We start from the raw sequence: 25,371 nt of genomic DNA on the forward strand, positions 1-25,371 counted from the left end.
CTTTATATGTTAGCCTGTACCATTGTACATGTTCTCTGTAGCATTGCCACAGAAAATACACCACAGCACATATCACAGTCTTAGCAAGTTTGACAGGAAGTTTGACAGCAGCTAAAGACAGGAAGTATCACAAAGTGTTATTAGTGTGGTAGGAGAATCTGTACTTTCTTGCTTTTAACAAAAATTAAAATACTGTTAATGGGGGTTTTATTTTCTTTGTGGAAGCAAACCTGGCATAAAGTTTACTGGAATTATTAGTCAGTCACAGTGAGGCTTCTTGAATTTCATGAATTATTCATTGTCCACTGATCTGATTTACAGGGGGATGGAGTGGGGGATAGGGTTTGGATCCTATCACATTCTTTCTGATGCTGCTAATGGGCACCCCCCCTTAGCTAGCTTTCCTCCACAGCAGACAATACAGACTAATTGGCAGAGAGTGGTGTGGCAGAGGCCAAGGCTCACTCTTGAGGTTTCAATTATAATTTAGAAGCACAGCATTTTTTTTTCATTTCACGCATAAGAAACAATAATTTAAAAAAAAAAACAAACCAACAAATTAAAAACAAGTTGAAGAAAAAAGTGTTTCAAAGTGGAACAGTGTCTATTATGTGGAAAAAGGAAAAGTTTGTGGTAAGGGTTTGGACATCACTGGAAAACCTTTTTATTCTGTTAACTAAAACCTCAAGAAGTTTCATGGGACACAAAATAAGAGCATTATTACTTGTATCAAGAAATAAGGCAGAAAATTAGGCAATGTGGTGATCTCTGCTGCTGGATTTAGGCAATGGAAGAACAAAGAACAAAAAGAACTTGGAGAGCAAACATTCAGCCAGAGAAAGGACTGGTTTAATCATAAATCTGACATTAAAGACTGCAGCTAAGAAGTTCAAAAGAGGCAAACCAAAGTTTAAGGTTGAAAATAGTGGTCTATAGCAAAAGGCTGAAAAGTATTCAGCTGCCATAGTGATTCTGAATGTACCAAAACACCATCCAAGAGGGAAGTCCTGTTTTAGCCAAGACCAGATGTAGGAAAAGGAAAACAAGAAGGTTAACACTCAATCCTGTTAAGGTGAGATGATTGTTGACTTGTCCGCTAAAAAATTTTAAAAAATTATAAAATATATAACTACATTTGTAAAAGATCTTGGCATCTTGTGTTCCCCATCTTCTCTCTAGCCACTTACTCATAATTAAGAGTCTCTGACATATGGCAGGAGTTTTTTCTCCTGGATGTTGTTTCACTAACAGTATATAAAGTATGACACTGCATCTGCTTTCTGCCACTATGACAAATGCTTGTCATAAGGGAACCTCAGAAATCTTCAGGTTTTAAACAAAACAGTATTAATAATTCAAGCATTATTTTTCTGGTTACTCTTACCAACAAGAGTGCGTTTTCTTGTCCTGACTCCTCCACAGTCCCCATTACAGGGAGAAAATTTTGACCAGTTCGTAAACTGACAATCATCTTGGCAGGGAATCTGGCACATCTGTGTTAAGGATGGTAATGGGCCAGCATATTTAAGGCACTCACTGATGTCTGCTTGTCCTCCGTCTTGTCTGCGACAAGTAATTGCTGGAAGCAAAAAGGGATGGATTCTAATTCAGCATGTTTTGTATGAATGTCTCTATTCAGTTTAGTAACCAACAATATTCTACCACAAAAACATACCGGAAGCCCAGAATACCTATATAAAAACTTAATATTTGCCACTAGTTTTACCTTGAATGAATACATTTGACATTTCCGATTTTTTTTGAGGTTTTGTTTAAATTAGTTTATAAGCACTTACCAGGAAAAAAAATCTTACAGACAACTGTAAATATTATAAAGGTTGCACCATGTTATCCACACCTGTTATACTGCTTTACATAGACATAGCCTACATCTCAGACATTAAAAAACTCATAATACCATTTTAAGTAACTGAATTGTGTATAAGTTAAAAGGTTTTACCAGCAGAATGTATTTTAGAAAAAGGGATAGACATAAAATTTAGAAGCATAGTTGAATTCTGGATACTTCTTAACCACTTACAACAGTATTGATGCCTGATGTTCTTCAGCAATTTTTAGTCTTGAAAAAGGGTTGAAGAACAAAGCATGTTTCCTAGGAGTGGAGAATCAGCCAATAGGGGTACAACTTTTTAGAACAGGATAGCCATGTCCTGAATAAAAGCTTCTTACTTAATAAGAAAAAAAAAAAAGTTCCTTAAGAAAATTTCAGGTCACACAAAAGGAAACAGTTGGAACATAAGGATGTACAAAGAATAGGGCTGTTTCATTAATATAGTCCTTAACAATGACAGAATGGTTAATGTTGGAAGGGATCACTGGAGGTCACTTGGATCAACCTCCCTGCTCATGCATAATCCCCTGGAGCACATTGCACAGGACTGTGCCCAGAAGGCTTTCAAATGTCTCCAGGGAAGGAGGCTCCACAACCTCTCTGGGCAACCCATTCCAGTGTGCACTCCCCCTCAGAATAAAAAAGTTCTTCCTCATGTTCAGGCAGAACTTCTGTTCCAGTTTCTGCCCACTGCCTCTTGTACTACTACTTGGTACCACCAAGAAAAGCCTCTTCATACCCTCCCCTCTCAGTCTTCTTGAGTCTGAACAGGCACAACTCCCTCAGCTTTTCCTCATAAGAGAGATGCTCCAGTCCCTTAATCATCTTTGTTGCCAGTGGACCTGCTCCAGGAGCTCCATGTCTCTCTTGTACTGAGAAGCCCAGAACTGGACACAGTATTTCAGACGGGGCCTCACTAGGGATGTGTAGAGGTTCAGGATTGCCTCCCTTGACCTGCTGGCAATGCTCCTCCTAATGCATCCCAGGGTACCATTGGCCTTCTTGCCCACAAGGACACACTGCTGGCTCATGGATAGCTTGTTGTCCACTACAACCCCCAGGTCCTCCTCCACAGAGCTGCTTTTCAGCAGGTCAGCGCTCAGCCTATGCTGGTACACGTAATGCAAGACTCTGCATTTGCCTTTTTTGAATTTCAGGTGATTCTTCTCTGCCCACCTCTCCAACTTGTTGAGGTCCTTCTGAAGGGCTGCACAGCACTCTGGGTATTGGCCACTCCTCCTGGCTTTGTGTCACAGTGAACTTGCTGAGGAGGCACTTTATCCCTTCATTAAAGTCAACAATGCCCTATTATTGTATCTCATGTGTATTTTTTTAAACATGGTTGCTTATCTATTTTTCTGTCATAAGCCTCAGTAAACCTAGCTTTATTTTCTTTCCCAAAATAACATAAAAGTTCTTACACAGTAATAAGATTGGAAACTTCTAGTTGTTTGTTCACACAATAGAATTATATTTATGCTTCTTGGCATCTGACAGCGCAAAGTAGATGCCGGAGCTCAAGACTGTGAAATAATTCAGGTCACCAATTGTTGCAGTAACATTGCGTCTGTATACATATGGGGAAATATAACTTTTTAGATCACACTCTATAATTTAAGCATAGCACTTCAATTGTGCATGCAATAATTGTTTTATTAGTGTGTGAATTTAAAAAAAAATCAACTTCAACTGTTGGAGAAAAGGGGGTTTGGATGCAAAGTTTCAAAATAAAGCAGAAAACCACCTATGACTGGGGAAGTAAAGAGGCAGGCACCCATCTCTTTTATGTGACAGAACATGAGGGAATGGCATGAAGCTATGTCGGGAGGGTGTTTAGTTTAGATATTGGGAAAGGGTTCTTCACCCAGAGGGTAGTTGAAACAGGTTCCTCAGGGACTGGTCACCAAGCATCAAGCCTGCCAGAGTACAAGACGCATTTGAACAACCACTCTCAGGCACATGGTGTGATTGTAGGGCTTGTCCTGTGGAGAGCCAGGAGCTGAAATTCAATAATCCTTGTGGGTCCCTTCCAACTCAGGATATTCTATGATTCTATGAATACGTCCTCCAGGAGGAGAAAAGGAAAAATATTGCTCTAAGGTAATTGTAATGGTCTAAGTAACCTATGATTTTTGAAAAAAGCTTTTTTGTCTGACTAGTTCTAAACTAAATTTCTTCCTCATGATGACTGTAGGAAACTGAACTTGATGACCCACATGGTTCATTTCGAGACCGTGTGCCTACTAAAACATATCCAAAGGTCCCAAGGGCATTGTTTTTGCATCATGTATGTGGTAAAACACTGTGAAGCGGGGTGGTGGTGGTGCTGCTGTTTTTTCTGGGATGCTAAGAAAACAACTTCCCTGATCCTTGACTGCCCTTTGGAGCAGGGCTGCCAGCATGTTTGTAATAGGCTCAGTACTGCATTAAGTTGTGCTTACTGGAGGACAGTCCAGCTGCACATTGTCTAATACAATTATTCTGTCAACACCTATTAGTATTGGTGTAGTTTACATGAGGAAGTCTTTTTTTTTTCAAATATAATGATTCAACAAGCAAAATCAAATATTTAAAAATTGAAAATCCACACTACAGGATTTCTACAATTACACAAATATTTTGGAAAAACACAATAGTAGTCAAACTACTATCTTCCAATAGAAGCTTAGGCTATGGTGTTGGATTCTTCTGAGATACTCTTCTCTGCTAATAGCACACATCAGTTTCCCCAAGGAAAAAACATAGTTCAGACTAGTTCTACCATGTGGAAATTAACAGAGGTCAAACCAAAATTCTCTGTCTTGAGTTTGACTTTAACATGTGCACACATCAGCAAAACTAATTGCATTATCTTCACTGAGTCCTCAGGGAGCTACAGGCCACTATTTTTAGCAATGAAAACTACACTATAGCCAAGGGCTAAAAGATAGTCCACTAATTAATCAATAACTTTTAATAACTTTCTTCAAAAGTTTAATACCTATTCAACATACTGCTTCTTCACCTAGTCCTTTGACAAAACGTAAATATTGTTCATTGATGAACATTCTTTCTTTCTAGCTAAATTGGCTTTTTCTAAAGCCAATATTTTTTCCCTCATCTTTCCTAGTTATTAAACATTACTCCATGTGCAGATATCCACTCTGTCATAAATTTTTTCATACTCATATTAATGCATTTAATTTACATCAGGCAGACCCAGGTGAAAAGCTCTCCTGAGGATTAACACTTTGGGTTTTTTTCCAGATTAACTGTCAGTTGTACCGTAGCAATCAAAGCAGGAAACCTTCATTCTTGAGACCTAAATATTTCACCTTAATAACAACACAAATTAGAGGACAGCTTGACATACTGTATCAGTTCCTGAATCTTAGTTTTTACAGTGCCTGTCCATAACTATTCATGTTACTTCTAATTGACAAGACCTGGATAATTTGCTCTGTATTCTATTTTCCTACTGCTATTCTTCATATTCAAGTATCAATGTGAAAGATTTATACTCCTTATGACTGTTGAAGAGTGGGTATTTTTCTATTACTTAAAGCAGGGATTTTGATAACTGTATAAATTCCATTAATACACTATTTTGGCCAGCTAACTGTCTTGACATCTGAAATACTCTTACCATTAGTGGAGTTACTTTTTCCATTCACAGCCCAATCTGGGCAAACTCATCCCCTGCTTCTCTGATCAAAGCTGTGGTTCTTTAATTATATTTGGTAGAAGTTACTGAGATTGGTGATTAACTCGCTATACAGAGAAGTGTCTTCAACTACTATAAAGTCATACCATGACAGCCTAATTATTTTGTCTATACAATCCTGTTATATTTATTACAGATATTAGCAGTAAGTGGAAAGAGCACGGTTCCTCTTTTACTGAATTAAATGCAAGCGATTATTAAGTGAAAAAACAGGAATACAGCTAACAGAAAAATCAAATTTAACATGGAAACCTTTCACTTACAAAATTGCTTTGGTATTTAACAATCACTATCTCCCAGAACAAGGGTGTGAAATAAATGGCAGTTTAAATTTTCTAGACAAAGGACTCTGATGTAATTAAAACTTTATTGGACAGCATTGTTTCCACCAAGTCCCCACAGGGGACTACAGGCTAATATATTTTTTGTTTGTATAATTAAATACTGAGACTGCATTTTAACAAGTCATGTTATGTGTGGGTTTATATAAAAACCTTTTCAGTGTTAACATCATTAGCATACTTCACTGAGATTTCACTGAGATGTGAGAATCAGTGACCCCTATACCTAAAAATTACTTCATAAATGAAAGTGTTCTATGTCCTTTTTTAATCGTTCAGTATTTTTAACAACAAAAGCATTCTTTTTTTCAATTCTAGAAAACCAGAATTATTTCAGCACACTAACTTTTCTTACACCTTCTATCCACGTTGCCTAATCTATGATTTCATCTATGTTTATTTCTTCCTCTGTGGGACACAGCAGGTTAGACACTGCATGATGAAATGTTTCTACCGTGAAGTATCTTAAGCAGGAGCACATGCCCATAATATTGAGAAAATACAAGCCTGAGCGTTCTTTATGTTCCACAGAGAATAACAATGTATTTCTGCAAAACAAAGTTGTCTGGAGATTCTGGCTCTTGCGTTGCAAAAAAAAAACCCAACCAAACAAACAAAAAAAAAAACCAAAACAACAAAAAACCACTCATGTAAACACTGCTTTTGAGCGTGGTCCAACTACTTACTTCAATATAAATCCTGAAGTTGACCACTGTCCTTTGCAATGACTAAAATATTAACCAGGCAATAGGGCACTCTTATCTGTTAAGTCTTAACAACATTAAAATAATAGTTTATAGCTCCATGAAGAGCAGCACTCCTTCATGATTTTGTCTTCTTTCCTGTGCTTTCAATAAGGGCATGAAACTCCCACAAAAGCAATCTCCCCCATCTCCATAAGCGATGCCCAGAGAGAGAGGCTGCTGTCCCTGCTTAACTAAAGATGGAAGACAGGGCTTTTCACCACAGGTTCTGCCTCCAAGCCTCCCTGTGGCACAAACAAGCCTGAAAGGCCTCTGCGTGTGCTAATGGCCATCCTGAGAAACTTCCTCCCATTCTCTGTCTTTCAAATAAGTCTACAGACACCCTGGGAATGAAGAATTACAAGGGCTCGGGATCAGGTCTGTAATAAAGGCCAGTCCTCAGTGACATCAACTATGGCTATCCAGGCATTTTCCCTGACAGCCAGGTTACTTTAACTTCTATTTAAATTTACAAATAACCTTCCTCTTTCTATTACAGAATATGCTGACAGATTTCACAATTTTCACCCCATTCCTCCTACAAAACTCTGAGGAAAATTCATGGTGGCAACGACTGCAGGTTGTGCATCCTTCTGCAAATCTCTTTCAGTCACTGGGATAGGTCTTGCCATGTGCATCCATCCATATACATCATGATGGGATTAGGCTATTGCAGTTTGGGTACTCAAGCTTCTCATCTGCTACATGTCCTCTTTACTAGCATTGGGATGCCGTCCAACAAACCCTACTTAAATTTGGAGGAGCTACTGGTGAAACAAGCTGTTTTAGTAACTTTCCTAGGTTTTCCTATACAGTTTCAAAGGGATTTGAACTGTGTTTTTAAGTTTCTTCAAAGTCACCAAAGCTGAGGTCTACTAACACCAATCTAAGGTATGAGGATAACATAACACATACCTGTCTAAGTTGTTCACAATTTCAAACTTAATTTTTCTATCTCATTGAGCAGACTACTAATCTGAAATTAGATCTATGAGCTAATAAATGCCAGCCTTAAAAATACAAGTAATATCTCTCAGCACACCCTAACGCTAATTTCTCTCACTACCCCATCAAATATTAGTAGCTTGGGTTTGTTGAGGATTTACTTTCTCATTCCAGTTTTTGGTTGGTTGTGGTTGTTTCATTTTTATTTTTTTGCGGGAGGTATTTTGTAATTGCCAACACTGTGCATTTCCTTCCTGAGTTTCAGGTGACTCATTAAGACATCTGATCAACTTACTCTTGCTAATTGAGAAACAGCTTATGAAAATAAACACAACATAAATGTTGCAGTAAAATATGGGGGTTTTCTCTATTCTATATAGAAATATAGAAAATATTCTATATTTTTCTATATTGCTATTCTTAAAGAAAACATTTCTATATTTTTCTATATTTCTATATTTCCTTTTGCTTGAGGTCAAAAGGAAGTTTTAAACTCCTTGCTGATGAACCTGTCTCTTGAGAGTTTTGAAAAGACATATGTCTTAAGTTGCTTCAATTCTGTAATACATTCCTGCCCTGCTAAAAGGCGCTGTTAAAAGGCATTTTATCAGTGATAACAGCTTCAGATTTTCATTCATCATAGAAATTCAACACAACTGTCATAACTACCTGCCTTCTTCAAATAAAGTTCATGCTTTCAACAATGAATTTGCTGCTCGCGTATTAAGTACTATGTTACTATGCTTAGGATTAGATATAAATGCTTGCCCATTATTTGCATGAATTGCTAACATGTTTTTCTAAAAAATTTTAAAGAAATTCTTTTTTTAAAACAAGACCCAGAAAACACCAAACCTTTTTATTCTCTTACCCCTGCTTTGACCCAAGCTACAGTTTTGTGATATTCATTAAAACTGACATGATTTGTAACAAAACCTTCATTATACAAGACAGATAGAAACAGAGCTGTCTTTAACAATGAATCACAATTCTAAATTTTATGATTCACCCAAGTATATCTTCTGCTTAGAAGGACCAAATGTGATAAAAAAGCTGAAGAATGGAAGTGTAAGTAGTAAAGCTGTGATATAAAGCAAGGTATGCATATGCTCTAGTTACAGACTCATAATATCTACTGAGTAATTTTTAATGATTCCTAACTTCTAGTTTTTTCCTTCAAATTTAATTATCTTTCTAACTAAAATATTAACAGTAACAGACTATTTTGCTCAAAACAAACTGCTAATGAATGCATGGTCAGATATGCCTTTCCCTGTTCTTTCTTATTTAACACGTTTGCTGATAAGTGTGTTATAGTGTTTGTGCGTGGGCCATCAGACCAGAAATAGGACAAGCCGATAGCAATGGCAACATCCCTTAGCACTGAAAAAGAGGAACTGAGAACTCTTCTCACATAGAAGAATGCAATTACTTGCTCTACTGAGTATTGACATAAAATGAAAGGACAATCCACAGGATATCAAAGAGCAGAGATTACTTCTATGAGATTATTGTTTCACTCTGTCATCAAAAGTAAATTAGCACGAACAGATGAATGAATGTGTGATTTTTACATTCATGAGTGCCAGAAATTTGAAAGTGAACTCTTTCTCTATTGAATAAGAAATGCTACTATGTCAACAATATGATCAACATTTTTACAGAAATCACCAACAAACAGTTAAATGTACTGTTCAAAATATCTGCATTCCAGTAGCAATTATAAATGCAGTATCAGAATGTTATACCAAATGGATATTTCAGCGCTTAGCATTTCCTGGTTTTGGGGTGGTTAAAAGGACTTGCACAGTAGTAGCTCAGTCCTTTCTGTATCTACATCATAAAATATTATTCAAATTAAAAATTTATAGTACAGATTTTTTTAATGATATATTATCAATCAAAGCTTTTCATGGCCTGTAGAAACTTTATTTATGAGAATCCAAGTATGCAGGAGGGAGACATAAATTAGCAAAGAGAGGAGATGAAACCTCTTTCAGAATCTTTCTTCAGAAACTGGTAAAATCTTTCTAACGCTGTTCAGGGTAGAGCTCAGTCAGACAGATGCTTGCTCTCAGGTCAATCTCCCTTTAGTTAGCACTTTGCACGAAATCAACTCTTGTGCAGGGAACCAAACAAAATAATGTGTATTGCTAAAAATTCACACATGACAATTTTCATGGTAGAATTTGGAATGTAAGAGGGGAAAGGGAATGTGTTGATGCCCTGTGTAGGAGATAACCTACATTAAACAAACAAAGAACACTATTCATTCAAAATGCAATTTTCTGATGTGTGAAGTAACTGATAATCTCTAGAATTACAGAAGTGTGTTTTCCAAAATGAAATTTACTTTTCTACAAAAATTCAACTTTTACTTCCAAATCATATTCATTGTAAAGGTAAAATGTTTTATTTGTCTCAATCTAAGGAAAAGCTGTAATAGTTTATTTAGCTCCTCCAGGCTATCAGTTTACATTACTGAGGACAAAAGTAAAAGTTTATATTCAACACATTGTGAGGTATTAAAACACTCGGACTTGATACATAATATCAAGTCTGTTTCAAGTGTTTGAAACTTAGGTTTTAATTTACACCACTTACATAAATGGGAAAAATATTGGGCAGAAAAAGTGTCCCTGTAATGTTCACCACTACAACAGCCTAAACAATATTTAGATTCATATTTAGATATTTGAACTGAGGCATAAATGAACTTTGGTTGTCCAGCTGAATAACTAGCTCTGTGAATTCTACAATAAAATTTATACATGGCATATATTTAAAAAAAAACCAGGAGCAAACAGAATCTTCCTTTCTAATGGCTTATCTCAGAATTATTGACAGAATTCTATCAAAACTACCTGCTTTCTTCAGGTTTAGCTGCAGAAGGGGTTCCTAATGAACAATTACTCATCCTGCCACTTTATCACATTACACTAGAGAGCTATTACCATTATATTTGCTTGTAGGAACAAGATTACTGTTTGAATATATCATCTTTCAAAAGATCGAACTCTGTGTAGTACCAAAGAGAAATTCTGCCAGACTGTTCTACCAGATTTGAAAACTGCATTCCCAGTAATTCCAAAATCATGTATTATTCCATATGTGTGTGCCCTGCACATGATTTGAGTTACACTAAAAAAAAAAAAGAAACTCTTATGACAGGAATAATAAAACCCAATCTGCATGCAATACAATTAGCTATCTTTCCTTATTAACTGGTTTTGAGGAAAAGTCAAGAGCTTTAGGTACTACCATGCAAGCACCAAAGACAACACTTTGTACTATCTGAACTCCTACCTTCTGTCTAACACAGAAATCTTATTTCTTCAGTGTGCAGTTTGAATGTATCCTCCAGAGCTGCTAGAAATAGATTGCATTGTGATAGACCTTTGAAATAATTACCACAGCTAGAAGTCTTTTGTGTTAGTAGGCAATTCCTTCAGGTTTCAATGCTTTCAGGCAATGCCTTCAGGTGGTAAGCCCTAAATTGATCTCCAGTAACACTTTTTTTTAGTAAGCAGTAGGAGCTACTAGCTTAAGATTTACTCTATGACTTTTTTAAGTATACCATAACCTCCTTTAATACTGCAAGGAAGTTAATGACCTGAACATTTCACTTCTGCAGTTAGCAGCGTCCTTGTTCAGGAATGCTATAATCTGCTGAGCCAATAGTGCTTCAATAGATATGAGTTTGCACTCAAAAACTGGTAAAGGAGAAAAACCTTCCTGGAATTCAAGGTTGACTAGTAGTTCAAAGCAATTCAATTACTGTTACACAGTAAGAAGGAATTGCATATTTTCATATTGAATCTATTTAACACATCTTAAAAACCCTTCTCCTGACTATGTTTAACAGAATCACAGATACACAATTCTGGTAAAACCACAGCATTCTCTATGAAAACAGGTGAGAGTAGAACTGTATTTGGATGCAAAAATTATTTGCTATGAAATGGAAATGGTGCAGAAATGTCTGGATCGTTGGGCTCAAAGGGTCAGTGGTTTCCAAGCCCAGCCAGCAGCTGGTTAAGAGCGTTGCACCTCAGTGGTTAATTCCAGGAGCAATTCTGTTTAGCCCCTTTATCAACCTATACAGAAAGCATCCTCAGCAAGTGTGAGGACAATGCTAGTCTGAGCAGTCAGTACTTACCTGGAAGGTAGGGCTGCCATTCAAAGGACCTTGACAGCCTGTAGAAATGGGCTGGCACTGAACTTTAATAGTATAAATGCAAAGTCCTGCATCTGTCATGCTCCTATTGCTCTCTGTGACTGCCTTAATTTGAGGGCATAGAGAAGAGATAATCAAACTGTTCTCAGAGATATGCAGGGAAAGGGTAAGGGGTCATAGACACAAATTGCATCAGGGAGCAAGTGTCAGAGAGGTTGTAGGATCTCCATGCTGGCAGATTCTCCAAACATACTGAGATATGGCCCTGAGCAACCTGTTCTAGTCTGAGTGGGATTTAGCTCTGAAACTGGCACTGCTCTGGGTAGAGGGTTGAATAAAGGACTTCCCGAATTTCCTCTCAGATGAAAATTATTGTATGGTTCTCCAACCCTAAACTTTCAAACAAACACTTCCAGGGTGCAAAAGCCTTTTATTCTGTCTAATGGATATACTCATAAACATGTCTGCACATCCTTACCATGAAAAATGTCACATTTTCACAGGTGAATTTACACCTTTTCTACAAAAAGTATGTAAAGTCAGTCATCCTTTTCTTCCTCTTTTTGAAAACATACTTTCTACAAACACCTATGAAAACTTGATTCAAGTAAGGATAGTGAAAAAAACTGAACAAAAAATATCATAAAATTAGTGACTAATGTGGTATCTATATTTCAAAATACATCAACACTGATATTTCATGAGTAAAACATTTGACAAATATCAGTTATGATTCACCCTGCCATATTAGCATTCAGTATTTTCCTTTGCTGATGAACATAAAGGTAGATAAATTAATATTACGTTATAATGACTAAAATTTTAGGCATTTCCCACACCAGTGCAGCTATAGATTTCTAAGGAATAAATTACAGAAACAAAGGGTCTAACCTCTTGCTTGTAGCCCAGGTCCACAAGTCTCATGTGCTCCTGGACTGTCTTGGCGCACATACCATGGTACGAGCTGGCACCTGCGCCATTTGTGGGTCTTCCACCTGAAATGAGAAGGGAAGTAATCAGCTTCAAACAATCCATCTGCATTTGTAGCCATGAAACTTGAGGTAGCACAAGTGGTAGGCAGTGTTAGAAACTACCATAAGCTGTTGCTTGTTATTACTAACTGGTCACAGACAATTCACTAAGAACAGTAACAATACCATAAACTTATCCCCATTTCTGTTAACTTTTTTTCTCCTTTTAGGATGAGGCCACTTAGGACACAGTGAAGAAAGACGGAGGCAAAGGAGGGAAGAGAAAGCAAACCCTATATATTTTCAAGGATTTCGAAGCACGAAGGTACATTAACACTACCTAACAAATACACAGTGAATACATTAACACAAAGCACTAACACAGTTATAAGAGATATGAGAAAGAAATTTTAAAAAAGAAAACTATACAGAGCAATAAAATTATATGAATTGAATACCCATTTAACAGAAGAACTCCTTTGCCATGGATTTATATCTGAGCATGCTCAGAGTATTTTACAAGTCAATAAGATGACATGCTAAAATTTGAAAAGTGGACTTAGCGAAGGGACACTAGCAGCTCAGAAAAACAACTTGGACCCATTAAGTAAGGATGAATTTTAAACACTACCATGTCCTAATAAACCTCCCCTCTTTCCCACTTTCTTTTACTTCCTGTCTTTTTTCCACTTATATGAAGCAAAGGTGTGATGAAGTTTCCCAAATACATTCCAGAGATAAGACTCCAGGATTGATTTCTCATTAAGGCAATATTGGAATTGCCTTTTGACAGTAAATACTGTCACATGAAAAGTGAATTTCTTTATCTTTTCCTTCTTTTCTCTTCCCCAGGTCTTTTCTTCCCCCACTCCCTTAGGTATGCCTTGCAACACAACAGTAAATGGAGCAATTCTACTTTGCTTGAGCACAAACAAGTCTTGGAGCTACAAAGATAAGGTAGGATGAACAAAGTTTTAGGATTTTTATTTTGTTTTCTCAAATTTGCAAGGGTAAAGTTGTCACAACAAGCAAATTCCTTTGCTAAGCTTCATTTGACAAATGATATTCCAAAAGAAGAAATAAGAAGCAAAAAAGAATGGCAGCTACAGTAAAGTAGCTTCGGTCAGCTCTTCCTTGGCTGGAATTTTTTTCTACACAAAAAGTTTTTTCTTAAATACGTTATCAGAGAGGCATTACTAAAACTTCTAATTGACTCTCCTCCTTGGTCTGCACCAGGAAGTCCGCCCTGGAGCCATCCATCATCGGTTCCGAGGTGGGGAAAACCACATAAACCCACGACAAGTTTCACTGCAACTTGCCTCTATGGGACAGCAACCGAACTAAGGTACGAGCCAACTATGTGTGTGAGTCCATCTGCTGCAGCATGTGTGCAGGTCAGAAAGATGCTAAAAGAAATGTACAGAACATGTGTTTAGCATTAGTTCATGTCGTGAAATATAAATGACCTCATCTACCACTCTCTAGCAACTCTTCTTTCTTCTGCTCAGCACATTGTCATGCAGTTCAGATACTGAAGATACTGAAGAGATGAGAAGCAGCCAGCATTTTAAAAGATAAAACTCTGACTCTCATTTTGACCAGAAAAAGTTCTTCAGTTCTATTTCTCTGATGTTTGGAGTACTGATTTTGGTAGCTTCCCAATGCTCTTTTAAATCTTCTCATATCTTTTAGTTGCATAGAGTGTGATCTCCAAATGAATTCGCAATGATAATTCTTACCAGATGATGAAAGCAACACATTTCTTTAATCTCAATTTCTTTTCACTAAAATAAGCCTAAATTCTATTTGTACCTCTGCAACAGAGAGTAGTTTCATAAAAGAAAACAAAAAAATCTTTTTATTATTTTTTCAAGTAAATCTAACTAGCTGCATCAGAATTTTCCAAACTTTGTATCAACAGCTAGATCTTGTTGTATGACTAGACCTTCCCACACCACTCAAATGGATTATACAGAACTACCCACAAATTTTCTTAACCAGTGATGGTGGAGATCCCCACCTACTGGAACAGTCTTCAACATTCTGTGGTGAAGATTAGGACAACACAGACAACATAGGGAATATGGGGATACATTCAATTCTGAACTATCTCAGGGCTTAGATGGATAGAAAGATGAAGGATACAGTGGGTGGCACAGTGTGGAACCAGAACTCAGCTCTCCTGTGGAGAAAATCCCTCGCTCTGCACCCTTTGCAGCGAATGAATTCAAGTGGGACAGACTTTTCTCCAGGAAGAACTCTCTTGTAACGTTATTACTCCAAACCAATATACAGACTCTCTACCAACCCTGGGTCCCAGCTCTCCAGCCAGGCAGATGTTTATCTCCCCACATACCGCACACACTCATGTGACTGCTTCCAGCCACAGAGAACAACCATGCTTCAAGTGGCTTTCCAGCTTGACCTTGTGATTCTTTTCACACACACACACACACTAATATTAGCTCTGGCTAGCTCAGGACCACAATATTTTTGCTTTAGTGTGTTCTTCTTCTTTTATCATCCAGGTGGCTGGCGTTGTCCATCCAGCTGCTCCTACACTTTCCTAAACAGATAAGATTGCTGTTCGGTGCTTTGGAATTTAGAAAGATAGATTTTTTTTTTACATGTATAAAATGTCAAAACAGATTCTAGGAAAAATTTATCCTGAAAAGTAATTCTTAGCTGTTACATTGTTCCTGCAAAGGAACTGGAACAAAATGAAACAGTGATTCACTATGGGCCCAACCAAGTCTACATATCTGTTCTGAAATCTTGATTTAAATATGCATTTCTTTTTTCTAAATAGTACATGTTAGAAAAGAACCTCCTGTTAAGAAGTGGAAATCAGCAAGCCTTAGAGGTAGCTCAAGTTGAAAAATCATGTCTGAGCTATTTCTGGTGGATTGTCTCTCATACCTGTAGCTATGGCAGACAGGAGAAGCTTCACATTCCCTTTCCTCAAACAAAGAGTCTGGGCACTCTCGACCACCGTTGGCAGGGAGCTGGATGATGACTCGGTGACGGGATTGCTTCCTTACTGTGACACCCCCTGCAAAGAGTACAAGAGTTTGTTTCTCCTGCTACTATATAGGGATGACAGTAATTAGAGGGAAAACAGGACTTAACAGGTATTTGAACTGATTGCTATAATATCGACATGCTATTTTGCCCATAAGCAGAAAAATTGAGACTAATAGAAAAAAAGCAGAACTAAACATAAAGCAATAGCAGTAATAGTGAAAAAAATGACTGAACAAATGAACAGACAGCTGAAATGAATACACAGTTCAAGTGAACAAAAATTAAACCAGCTCAGTTTGCTGCTACACTTTCCAGCCTGAAGGTATAAGCTTGCCCTAATCATTTGCATGTGTAAAACCAGAGAATGAAATTCCACTCTAGAATTCCTTTGCAGTTTACAGCTTTTAATTATTATAGTCATTCCTTATTAATGATAAACAATAAATAGTTTCTACAGGAATTTTGATTTCAGTCATCTTCAGGTATTAGTTCTTCAGGCAGAAAATTAAGAGAAAAGCTACAGATCTGTATTAGTTCCACAGTGATGCCTAATACAGAAATAATGTTAGATAAAAATCTTGGAATCTTGGATTTTTTTTTTTTCAGTGAGCAGTAGAGCAGACATTTGGCTGACTTGGTTGATATCAGCTTTGGGTGGGTTATTACAGCAGCTGCAGCTTGTCTGAACACAGAAGCGTGCTGGACCACAGCCAAGGAATTGTAATTAGGAGCAAGCAGTAGGAGAATCCCGATGGTGACTCTCCAGCACCTGGCTGCTTTTCAACACATAGGAAACCCTTCACTCCCGAGTCAAACAGCTCCAGGAGATGCCAAGAGGTGTCACAAGGGACAAGACAGACGTGCAGCCCAGCAAAGATACTGACCAGCTTGCTGACACAAATGGGTAAACACTATGAAACAAAAATTGTTTGTGTAGTATAAAAAGAGTTCAACCACTGAATTTACAAGACGCCTGTAGTAGTTCACAAATATGCTGTTTAATAGAAGTCTACGTGCTAGTTTGTAGTAAATATTTGTGAAGATATGCTCATTGCATCAAGAACTTTCTTAAAACTCGCAGAAATGAGAACAGGAAAGGATGGCATTTTTGTCCAAGATGATCTGCTCTAACAAAAATATTTCAGAAAGAATAATACTGCTGCAAAATAACACACTATTTAATGATTAATAACTATTTCATAGTTTCAGATTTAATGGTTTAAATTCTCTGCTCTTTTTCAAAGGTTATGGATTTAAGGCTTCCTAACCCTTTTTTTTTCATTTGTTAAACAGTAACAGGAATTACTGCAAAAATGCCTTTATGCTTGTGTCCTTTATAAAGCATATAGAATTGGCCACGGCAATCCAAGTCTGTATGTTTGATATAACTGTATCTTACATTCTGATAATCTGGTAGCTGTGAGTAATCACCGTGTCCCACACAGGGATTAGCACCCTGTGGAACAAGATGTATTACAGTCTACCTGTAATAGTACACATTAGAGAAACAACTCCCCTTAAGCTAAAAAAAACAAATAAGGCATAAAAATGTGGCTAATATTAAGCCTGTCATCACTCTTCAACTTCATGTATGATTTCATGTCTCAACTTCATGTATGATTTCAATGTAATAAGAATTCAGGGGAGACTTACACTGTTTTTAAGAGCTTTGCCAAGTGTAATAAAATGGTACTGGATTATATGTTTAAATCAGAACATTACCATCAATGTAAAGTCTTCTGATTTTTATTAACTTTCCTTCAATTTTCCTTGGAGTAGAAGCAGCCAGCCAAAATTATATAAAATTGCATATCTATTTATCTACCTACTTTTCTCCTGGTGTATAAAGCCTCAGTTTTCTGATGAGCAAACAGCCTAAACTTAAGGATTTCCGAAGCCTATATCTGTCAATTTTATAATCTGACAATTAAAATGCTACAATTGTACAAGTATCTGTTTTGATGTTACATTAAGAGATATGTGTTTAGTCCATGACTAGCTATCTCTTTATCTGTGTAAGACACAAATGAGAGTTTGTAACATTAGGTAAAATGGGGGGAAAAATCTATAAGTAGATGTATATAGAAAATGTATAGAAAAACTCTTCTTTTCATCAAAAACTTTATGTCCTCCTTGCAGCTGCTGTACCAGGTATTACATGTCCTCTGCCACAAAGAGATGTGTATAACCATTCTGCCAAAAGTGACTGCTAGTCTAACTCCACACAGTGGATAAAATTACCTTCTTGACATGAAGAAGGACACATTGTCCAGTCACTGAATGGAGTCACAATACAGTCCTTCCTACAGGGAAGTAGACAAGGTCTCACAGTTTCAGGTCGAAGGCTTTCAGGGCATCTAAAAAAAACCGACAAAGAAGCATTATCAAATAAACAATCATTCTGCAGTGAAGGGGTGAATCATGAGAGGTACTGAATGCCTGCAGGCAGATGAGGGCAGTGCTAGTTGCTCAGAGTTCACCAGGATGGAGCACAGACAGAAAAATTATTAGCAAAACTATCACCTCTGGTGAAGACAAGCCAAACCCAGTGTATTCTACACCTGGGATTTAACTTAAAAAATCATTGTTCCTCACCCACCATGCCAGACTCTGTTCTTCTCAGGGTTATTTTCAAGTTTTCACATAATTATGAAGAAAAGACACCTCATTTTGCTTAGCAAAATATAGTTTTAGGTCTCATGACTTTACCAGAAGTATAAAATCCGGAAGGAGGCTTATTTAAAATAACACTACTAACTCAGGAGCAAATACATATAAACTGACAATGATTATGAGAGAAACCAGAAAATGATTTGAAACTGCCTGATCGATGAGACTGAGAAAGACTGTCAGAAAAGACAAAAATCCTCACTTGTTTTAGGAAGAGGCTTGATCAGCATATAAAAAGGATTATTGGACTGCCACATATGGGACTCATTACCCAGGTCATTTTCCCCCTTCTGTGAGGATTCTGTCCCTTTTCATCAAGGACAAACAACTCTCTACTTGATCAGAATGATGCAATAACTCTCACAGAAATACTGCAAATCTTTAAAATAACTTCAAAATTACTATTGCTCTAAAAGCATAAAGACTGTGGACTGTCAGAGGAATATGTGAAGATGCAAGAACAACATCACTTCCATATTTCAGAGCTTTCGCATCATTACAGGAAAACATCACTGTCACCAGCTTTTCCTCTTGTGGCTGCTGGGCAATTGGGACCAGAGAGGTGAGACACTAGTTTAATATTTAGAGTTCAACAGCTGGGAAATCTTGGCTTGTGCAAGGCATGTTTCTTGCCAGTCCAAAGGAAGTAAAGCAAGTCTAATGGTGAACTATGAAGAAAATATGGTCTCCACAGTCAGTGGAGAACTATGCCTGTGCTGTGTTAGGAGGACAAAAGCTGAGTTGCAGCTTTTCAGGAACATATTCTTCAGCAATAACACTTGTTAGTTCATGTTTTTCATCAGTTGTTTCTGCATTTTCCTGTCAATTCACATAAGCTCCTCAATGTATGATCCATTACCATGAACAAGCACCAACTCCTCGGTGCCCTCTTATAATAACATCTCCGTCCTTTCTCTTCTCTCCCCTTCCACCAATGTGAAAGACCATGAAATAACATAGCTATAGCAACACAAATCTCCATCACTTTTCTATAAGCTCTCTCTACATTTCTAATTCAAATTGTGCCTTGTTGCTATGTGATTCATAAAACCAGATTCTTATATGCATGGGTGTACTATATATGAACAGGTACACTTTAAAAAAAACCTCTGCTACCAATCATATATGTTAACTATGTTGGCAGAAATTTTCTCTAAGGTGAGAATAAAAAATGTTTCTGAAAAGTATTGAACATTGGATTACTAATGGCTTTTCTTACATTGGCGTTTTTTCTTAAAGAATGGGAGGAATTATAAGCATACAAAAGAGTTTGAAATATACTCATTCACCATTTCACTGGGAACTTCATCTTTCAGGAGCACTGAATACTACAATTCCTCTTCAGATACTTAAGCAAGGCAATTAGTTCAATTAGAACACCATTTCTATCCTTTATATTGTTTGTATTTACTATATGTGGCTTAAAGCGAAGTATTGATTTTTTTGCAGTCCTTACTCAAGGTCAAATTAAACAGAAAAGATACATGCTGAAGTCTGTAACTTCTGAGGCAGATAAGGCCGATAATATTGATTGTATGGTACCACAGTAATCCTTTTTATTAAGGGGAGTTTAAAACAAGGTTCCTATTTACATTTTCATGTTAAATGTCTGGGTCTTTAAAAATGATTCTGTGATTTTAATGTGACAACTCGAAGCATCAAATGAGACCTTTTTTCATTTCACATGATTAATTTATGAAAGAATAAAACAGCCTTCCTCCAAAAATTTAAGGTCAAATGAGAGGCAGAGAGACATTAACAATAGATTGCAAAAGAATTATAAATCATTAGAGGGTTTTGGGTTTTTTAACGTAAATGGACCAAAAAAAAGATATAATGCTATCACGACTAAATAGAACAGCAACTTAATGCAGATATAGAACAATTTAGATTACTGAATGTGCTGGCATTACTCCCCATATTTCCATTTAAAGTAAATTAGGCTTAAGGTCTACTGCAGAATAAAGCAACAAATGGTAGGCACCATGCAAATATTTAGTGTGAGAATAGCTGCCTCATGAACTTTCTAAATGACCTCTGATATCAGTTCTTTCAGTTTTGAATCTGTCATGAGTGTGATATATTTACAGACTGCCAATCCATATGGAGATATTATCAAATGCATTTTACTAGCAGCTAATCCATATTTAACGCTGGTTATACATTAAACTGTAAAATTAAATCATTGGGCCAAAGAGATCACTTAAAAAACTATATATATGGGGAAAAGAAATCACAAAGGTTGTCTAGCTAATGTTTAAACTAACGTTTCAAATTAATGCCCTGTGAGGGTTCCACTATGCTACATCTCCTTGGTCTGCTTCTGAGAAGGTGCATTTATATGTGCTGTACTGGATTTAAATCTAAACCACTATTTTTGCATGGAACTGCACTAATCCATATATTGCAGTGCTTGCTTGGAAGTACCACAAGGATCTTTGGAATGATGCTGCTCTGCATGTCACACACATACCCCATGAATTTTAACTCGACTCAACCCGATGATGGCAAGGAGCCAACCGGATTTAGTCAGCAGAATCACCATTGCAAATATACCCTATAAAAATCAATAGTGAGAAAGGTATCATCTAGTCCTCCTGTTGTACCAGTTTTGTATTTTTAGAAGATGAAGTGTTCACCTGTGAGAACACTCATGAGAAAGAACAGGGTCTTTTTGTCTTTGCATGTAGTCACTCAGGATAAAAATATAAAGCAGTAAAATCTGAAGATAATTACAGCATGAAGATATTTTTAAAGATCTTTACTTTTTTGGGCCCACTTGTCCCACATTGACTCTCACGCAGATGACCTTTCTTGTCTGCATCCCCACGGAACAGGTGGCCTCCCCGTTCCAGCTGGCAGAGGAGTTGAAAGCAGAGACAGACGTGTCCTCAATGCACTGTCCCCACGGGCCGGTTTGCCAATGATACACAGTGCAAGAGTGCTCGTTACAGCTGCGCATTTCCTGCAGGGCACTGATATTTGGGCACTGTATTCCTCCTGGAACAATAAAAGAGGGCAAAAATTCATTCAGTGGAAGGATATTTTTTTTAATCTAAAGAAACCCACAAGTCTACTTTGAACTCACATTAGTTACACATTATCAGTTTGATTACATGAAAAAAATGCTGTTCTCCTTTTTTCCTCCTCTCTATATGCTCAATATTGACTTTGAAAAATTTCAGTCAACAGACCACACAGAACAGACTGTTCATGGACAGTATGTAAGTCTGTACCACAAGGATGCCAAAATAATCATAACTTCTATGACACATTAATGTGTTTGGAGTAATCTACAGTCTTATTATTTTGAGGTTCTCTAGAAGGGACTGTAAGAGATCACATAAGGACATATAAAGGCTCTAGGCAGAAGAAATGGTTAATTATTCTAGTTATGCATGTGTAAAGACCACTGTTTATGTCTAATTCACAGATCAATTAAAAAGATTTTTGGAGCTCTTGTCCTAGCTCCCAGTGGATGCTTATCCATGTTATGTAATTACCAAAGAGGATGGCACAGCTGGCAATTTCAGGTCCACACTGAGATAACAAAGGCTGTTGCAGTTAAGATTAAAATGCATTCAAGTGTCAATAATTGTGAAGAAAAGCTCAGATAATGCTATCTTTGTTGTGTTTGGTTTCAGATAGTACGCTCAGTTTATTATATTCAAGCACTTCGAAGTCACTCTGGCCTCCCAGTCCTCCACGAGAAGTGAAGAGGTTTTCCTACTAGACTTGATCATAGGCTACTAGATGTCCAGCCTTATGAGTAGACTGCACGTCTGCTAGATATCTCGTGTTACTAGACATACAGAATCTAGGCTTAAGAATTAACTTAAACATTTGTGGCCTAGAAAGAATAATAGGAGCCCTATTTCCAACTGATGGAAAGGCAGGAAAAAAATCTAAATAACATTTCAGCCTTTCCCAAAAGACAGGAAAAGTAACAAAGACGACTGAAAGAGGAGCTTTTTATTAGTTAATGCAGATGAGCCATAAGACTTCTCTAAAAAGAAATAGGTATGCTCACACTAAATGCATGTTGGAGAGTATACTAGCCTAAAGTCCATTCTAATGAAGTCACAACATAAAATCCAAATTCTCAAATTTTTCCCTAGAGATATTTTGAACTTCTGTCTTTGGGCTAAAAATATTGATGCAACCAAGGAACAGTAAACATCATATTAATTGAGGTGTTTTGCTACAGATCAGCTAATCTTAAATTCTGCAAAAGGGGATTAGAAAAACCTACAAATGTGTGAATGTAATTAAAGAATAACTTCAACTGATTTTGTTTTGGTTCAAAATGGATGCAACTCAAGTCTATCAGAATTGCTTAAAATATATATCGGTCTGCAAAAGTTCAAGACAAAACACTAGATGCATTTTTCTAAAAAAAAGGAAATGAAAAACCAAACAGTAAAATAAAATTATGTTTATGTAATAAGTTTCAAAAAGTTATGTAGTTAGCATTCTTTAGGAAATAAAAAAATTTCCAGCTAACACTAGCAGATAGAAATATTAGCAAGGAAATTAGGGAAGTCCGTATATTTTGAAAAGAAAAAATAAAAAGACACAAATTATTTGTCATGAAATAGAAAATAGAGGAGTCTAGACATATTCACCCAGCAATAGAGTTAAAAAAGGAAAACCTAAAAGACATAAGGAAGGTTACTAATTATTTTCATCTATGTTAACTCAAGAAGAAACACAATGGAAATATTTAAGAAATTTAATAAATTAAAGGGGTGTGGAGGGGGAAGAAATGTTTCCCCAGAATTGGATGCCACAGCCAGCAGTTCCTAGGGCATTTGAGAATAAAGTGACAACTTAGGTTCAGTTTTGACAGCTATGCAAGAATGTATATTCAGGGAAAAAAATGAGAGTGACATTGACTTGTAAATGAAAAACATTGGGGCATGAATGTCTGCAGCTCAGTGGGAATCCAGTTCTGTTCAGATTAAACCAGGAGTTTAAAGCATGTAAAGACTGAACAAAATGTGGAAATAATATTACTAAAATAAAAACCAATTATCACTAGTACCAAATGTTGTAATAACCCCCCCAACTATTTATTTATAAATCAAAATGCCATTCTCTCCAGGAAAACAGCATTCCCTTGTGTTCCCTCAAATTTAAACAGGTACAGAAAAAGCAGAAGTGGTTGGAAAACTGGCAGCTAGAGATGCCTTTTACAGCATCCATGTAGGGGTAACGAGATCATGGCTACTCAACTTTAAGAGCATATCCTGGAAAGGGTACAGGTTTGACAGAAATATAAAAGTTAATGAGTATCATAGAAAAAAAATAAAACAGACATTTGATTTCATCGGAATATATGAAAAAGGGACATACAATAATAAATACATTCCTTAATAATACATGATCAGATGACAGTAAATAACTGCTTGGAAGTACTTAAAATAGTAATTTCAAGGTATAGAAAACAGTTGGAACTGAAGCATTTCTTTTTGGGGTTGGATATGTAAGCAAAGTAGACTTGGAAATGAAGGACTAGCTTTGCAGAGGGACTTGTATATTACTTATAAAATAGCTGAGCTATGAAGGTAATTTCCTTGAGCGCTTTAACAGAATTGTCATATGCTTAAATTGCTGTTCTGGCTGAGTTGGAGCTGATAATGGGCAAGACATCTCACTATAGGATATTCAATGATTGGATTTTATAAGTCTTTTTTGTGACACTGACTTAACTTTTAAATTTCAAAATTATTAACATTTTTCAAAGCATTTAAGATCATTTTAATTAATCATTTCGATGTCACTAATTTCTAAAAATGCATATAGTTTTATAAATGCATTTCAAAACAGCTGGAATAATCTTAAAATCTGAGAAAACTGATGTGACTGAAATGCCTCTTGTAGTCTAGCAAGTAAGCAGTTGCTCCTTTCTTTGCTGGAGGAATGAGATAGGCACTCCTCTAGGCAGCTACTCTTCCTGAAGACAGACACAGTCAGAACAAAGACTATTCCAGTACTGCAAACATTGATGCTTCCCCATCTGCTGCATATCAGTTACACAAACCAAGCAGACCTGTCCTACAATACACAACAGGACAGGAGACAGAGTGTACCCATGGGAAATGAGAGGTCTGTCCTCAAGTCTTTTCATGGATAGGATTTGAACCCCAGACACCACAATACAGTCAAGAATCTGAGCTGATGGGCTCCTGAACAAAAGGAAAAGTACAGTAACATCCTCTGCCCCAGCTCACCATCACACACAGGTGTCAGGTCACTTTGTAAGTCTTCCCTGAAAAATTCAGGTTTCACTAAATAATTTTTTTTATTCCTGTTTCATGAGAAAACATGTGTTCTCCAAAACTTATTCTTTAGTGAATGAGCAATTTTGTTGGAAAAACAACTACTCAGTTCTATGTTTTCATATTTAATTACCAATCACTGTTATTTCAAGCCAGGAAAGTACAAAAAATTAAAAGCTCCTTTGGTCCAGCTATTCCTTACATATCCGGTAAATCAATCTTGCAGATATATGAGAAGTAAGAGCTATCGGTCTTTGACAAACAGAATATCTGATGAGATGGACAACTGATGTTCTATACTATCTAACTCACTGATGTTTAATAGTTTGTGATATATGAGGTCACACTAAATAGTCCTTCTGGCATTATACTTTGCTAATCTATGAGCATACAATAGCCAGAGTAAGACATTGCCATGCACATGCATCCCTGCCCTAAGAGAATATGTCGAACAAAATTGCCCTTCACTCTCATTTTATTAAATTAAGCTTTTATAACAGATTATTTTTCTCTTTGCATTTGAATCATGTTTTTTGTTTGTTTGTTTTTAAGTCCTTACTTTTCCAAAATTGGTATTACTGCTAAAACTTTGAATGTATCCACAACATTAGTATTATACTCTCTGACAGTGTTAATATATGGCAGTGTATAATCAATACAGAAT

The 25,371-nt window shown here is 36.7% G+C and overlaps 1 protein-coding gene across 10 annotated transcripts in view; it reads right to left on the reverse strand.

The window, feature by feature from the left end:
- Positions 1 to 25,371, reverse strand: part of THSD7A (thrombospondin type 1 domain containing 7A) — a 282,013-nt gene that overhangs the window by 43,604 nt on the left and 213,038 nt on the right. For all 10 annotated transcript variants that reach the window (XM_027639106.1, XM_027639103.1, XM_027639110.1 and 7 more), the window contains 5 exons: positions 21,192 to 21,426; positions 17,998 to 18,113; positions 15,652 to 15,784; positions 12,653 to 12,756; positions 1,385 to 1,579 (listed from right to left, as the gene is read on the reverse strand). In XM_027639106.1, the coding sequence (XP_027494907.1) occupies positions 1,385 to 1,579; positions 12,653 to 12,756; positions 15,652 to 15,784; positions 17,998 to 18,113; positions 21,192 to 21,426 (783 nt within the window). The remainder of the gene's footprint in view (positions 1 to 1,384; positions 1,580 to 12,652; positions 12,757 to 15,651; positions 15,785 to 17,997; positions 18,114 to 21,191; positions 21,427 to 25,371) is intronic.

The sequence above is a fragment of the Corapipo altera genome, unplaced genomic scaffold, assembly GCF_003945725.1.
Source record: "Corapipo altera isolate COAL_440 unplaced genomic scaffold, ASM394572v1 44, whole genome shotgun sequence".
NCBI lineage: Eukaryota > Metazoa > Chordata > Aves > Passeriformes > Pipridae > Corapipo > Corapipo altera.